The sequence below is a fragment of the Montipora foliosa genome, chromosome 9 (assembly GCF_036669935.1).
Source record: "Montipora foliosa isolate CH-2021 chromosome 9, ASM3666993v2, whole genome shotgun sequence".
Taxonomy (NCBI): Eukaryota; Metazoa; Cnidaria; class Anthozoa; order Scleractinia; family Acroporidae; genus Montipora; species Montipora foliosa.
Window position 1 is genome coordinate 41,230,791 of NC_090877.1, and position 2,500 is coordinate 41,233,290.

A 2,500-nucleotide genomic window follows, 5' to 3' on the forward strand; every position below is an offset into this window, starting at 1 on the left:
ACTAAGGAAGGATTGTGGGATCGTTTTAGTAGACGAAAGATCACAAGCGTGTCATTTTTCACTGTTTTCAAGGCCTGTAGCTTTGCTTTTGTTAATTTCACTTCACAGACCAACGCTACTGGCTTTGAAAACGCCGAAAAATGAAAATGACATGTTTGCCATCTTCCGTCTACTCAAACGATCCCACAAACCTTCACTAGTACCAGTCTCCTCATCGTTTCTGGAGTGGGCAATTGATTCAACAAATATGCAATGGATTCTCCCATTAAGTTCTGCTCTTAAAACTGAACTAAAGAAGGTAAATTATTTATTTTTCATTTACTGTGATTCAACATCCTCCAAACGTTCTCTAATTAAGTATCGTATTATTAAAACTTTTGAGAACCCACATTTTCAAGTAATCGATCCAATTTAGCTGCGCAGATATAGAAACCTTTTCAAAGGCGAAGAAGCTGAACGCACAGTTGGAGGAAAGACGGCGCTTGAAGGACCAAAGAGCAGCGCGGTAAGTATGCATGGAAAAAAACATTCATTGAGATAGTTTTGTGGATGAAATCGTCCGCCAAACTGATGTGAAAGTCTGAGACTTTCCTTTTGAAAAATATCTCATCCTTGAGTTCATGATGGGCTCATTACACAGATAATAATGGAAGTTCAACTACCAGAGAACGAAGACCGTATGGTAATAGACCGTTGCTATTAAAAAATTTAGTGAAAAGCTCTATATTTTTCCTTTTTCAAAATTTTTTATGATCACCTTCACCGTGATCATTGCTTAGATCACAACCATCATCGCTGGCACATCACACTTCAAGTGTTGTTTATCGGTAATTCCATTGTTTAGCCATGTGCACTTTTTCAGCTTTTTTATGATCTGGAAGACACTGCATCAGCCAACAGTGACGAAGAGGAGACAGCTGCAAGAACAACTCAAGAAGATGCTTATGCTGATAACTCATCTGGTTTGAAATTAGGCGATTCTGGTGCTCCGGAAAAAGACGAGCGAGATCATCAAACAGACGTACTTGAAGAAGTTGGAAGTATGCATCAACGAAGTTTCGAAAAAGGCGACAAAAACTATGTGCAGTCAAAAGAAGAAATTGAGATGAAGGTAAGAGCTCAACCATAAAGAGTTTGGATCCGTGTGTGTTTCACGTCGAAGCAGTGTAAACATAATGTGTGTAATTCCGCTACTGTTTGTCGCTACTGCTTGGTTCTGAGATCGCCCTACTAGCTAGAGAGCATTAGTGCCCTGTAAACCAATCAGTAACGTCTTCGTCATCGCCAGTATCATCGTAATCATCATCTCACCTCATCTTCTTCTCCTTTATGGGCAAAGACACCGCATTATACTGTCATGTTACGGTCGCTTTCCAGCACGTATACTTTGATGGATCGATATTACCACGAAAGGGGTATGAAACAAATTGCCTATCAATGGTTCAGTATATGGTAAACTATTATGTCAAGAAATTTTCGTCACTTGTTAATCAATGATTTGGCATTTGTTATTCCACTTTCATGGTAACAACATATAAAGATTGGCAGTAACGATCCATCAAAGCAAAAAGTTCTGGAAGTGTTGGAAACCGGTGTTAGCAACCTTAATTTATCAGTTGTTCCTAGGCTTGTCGATGTGTTTCTTTTAGCTCGTTTGTAAAGTTGTAAACAACGTACGACATCTTGGCGTATAAAAGACCTTTCAGTTTCACATTTAATTATCCACTGACGCAGAAACTAACTGAACGTGGTCGAAAGGTGAATATTTCAAATTGCTCTGAGACGCGTACGTGCACCGTGGTCGACAGAGGAAGATGACAGCGTCGCTTTATATGGCCCACTTCAAAAACGATGAGGAGACTGGTACTAAGGAAGGATTGTGGGATCGTTTTAGTAGACGAAAGATCACAAGCGTGTCATTTTTCACTGTTTTCAAGGCCTGTAGCTTTGCTTTTGTTAATTTCGCTTCACAGACCAACGCTACTGGCTTTGAAAACGCCGAAAAATGAAAATGACATGTTTGCCATCTTCCGTCTACCCAAACGATCCCACAATCCTTCACTAGTACCAGTCTCCTCATCGTTTCTGGAGTGGGCAATTGATTCAACAAATATGCAATGGATTCTCCCATTAAGTTCTGCTCTTAAAAGAAGGTAAATTATTTATTTTTTATTTACTGTGATTCAACATCCTCCAAACGTTCTCTAATTAAGTATCGTATTATTAAAACTTTTGAGAACCCACATTTTCAAGTAATCGATCCAATTTAGCTGCGCAGATATAGAAACCTTTTCAAAGGCGAAGAAGCTGAACGCACAGTTGGAGGAAAGACGGCGCTTGAAGGACCAAAGAGCAGCGCGGTAAGTATGCATGGAAAAAAACATTCATTGAGATAGTTTTGTGGATGAAATCGTCCGCCAAACTGATGTGAAAGTCTGAGACTTTCCTTTTGAAAAATATCTCATCCTTGAGTTCATGATGGGCTCATTACACAGATAAT

At 39.4% G+C, this 2,500-nt stretch overlaps 1 protein-coding gene across 2 annotated transcripts in view; it reads left to right on the plus strand.

Moving 5' to 3' along the window:
• The window catches only part of LOC137971212 (uncharacterized), a 16,777-nt gene that overhangs the window by 9,393 nt on the left and 4,884 nt on the right, over positions 1-2,500 (plus strand). For both annotated transcript variants that reach the window (XM_068817981.1, XM_068817982.1), the window contains 3 exons: positions 416-505; positions 863-1,111; positions 2,271-2,360. In XM_068817981.1, coding sequence (XP_068674082.1) covers positions 416-505; positions 863-1,111; positions 2,271-2,360 — 429 coding nt within the window. The remainder of the gene's footprint in view (positions 1-415; positions 506-862; positions 1,112-2,270; positions 2,361-2,500) is intronic.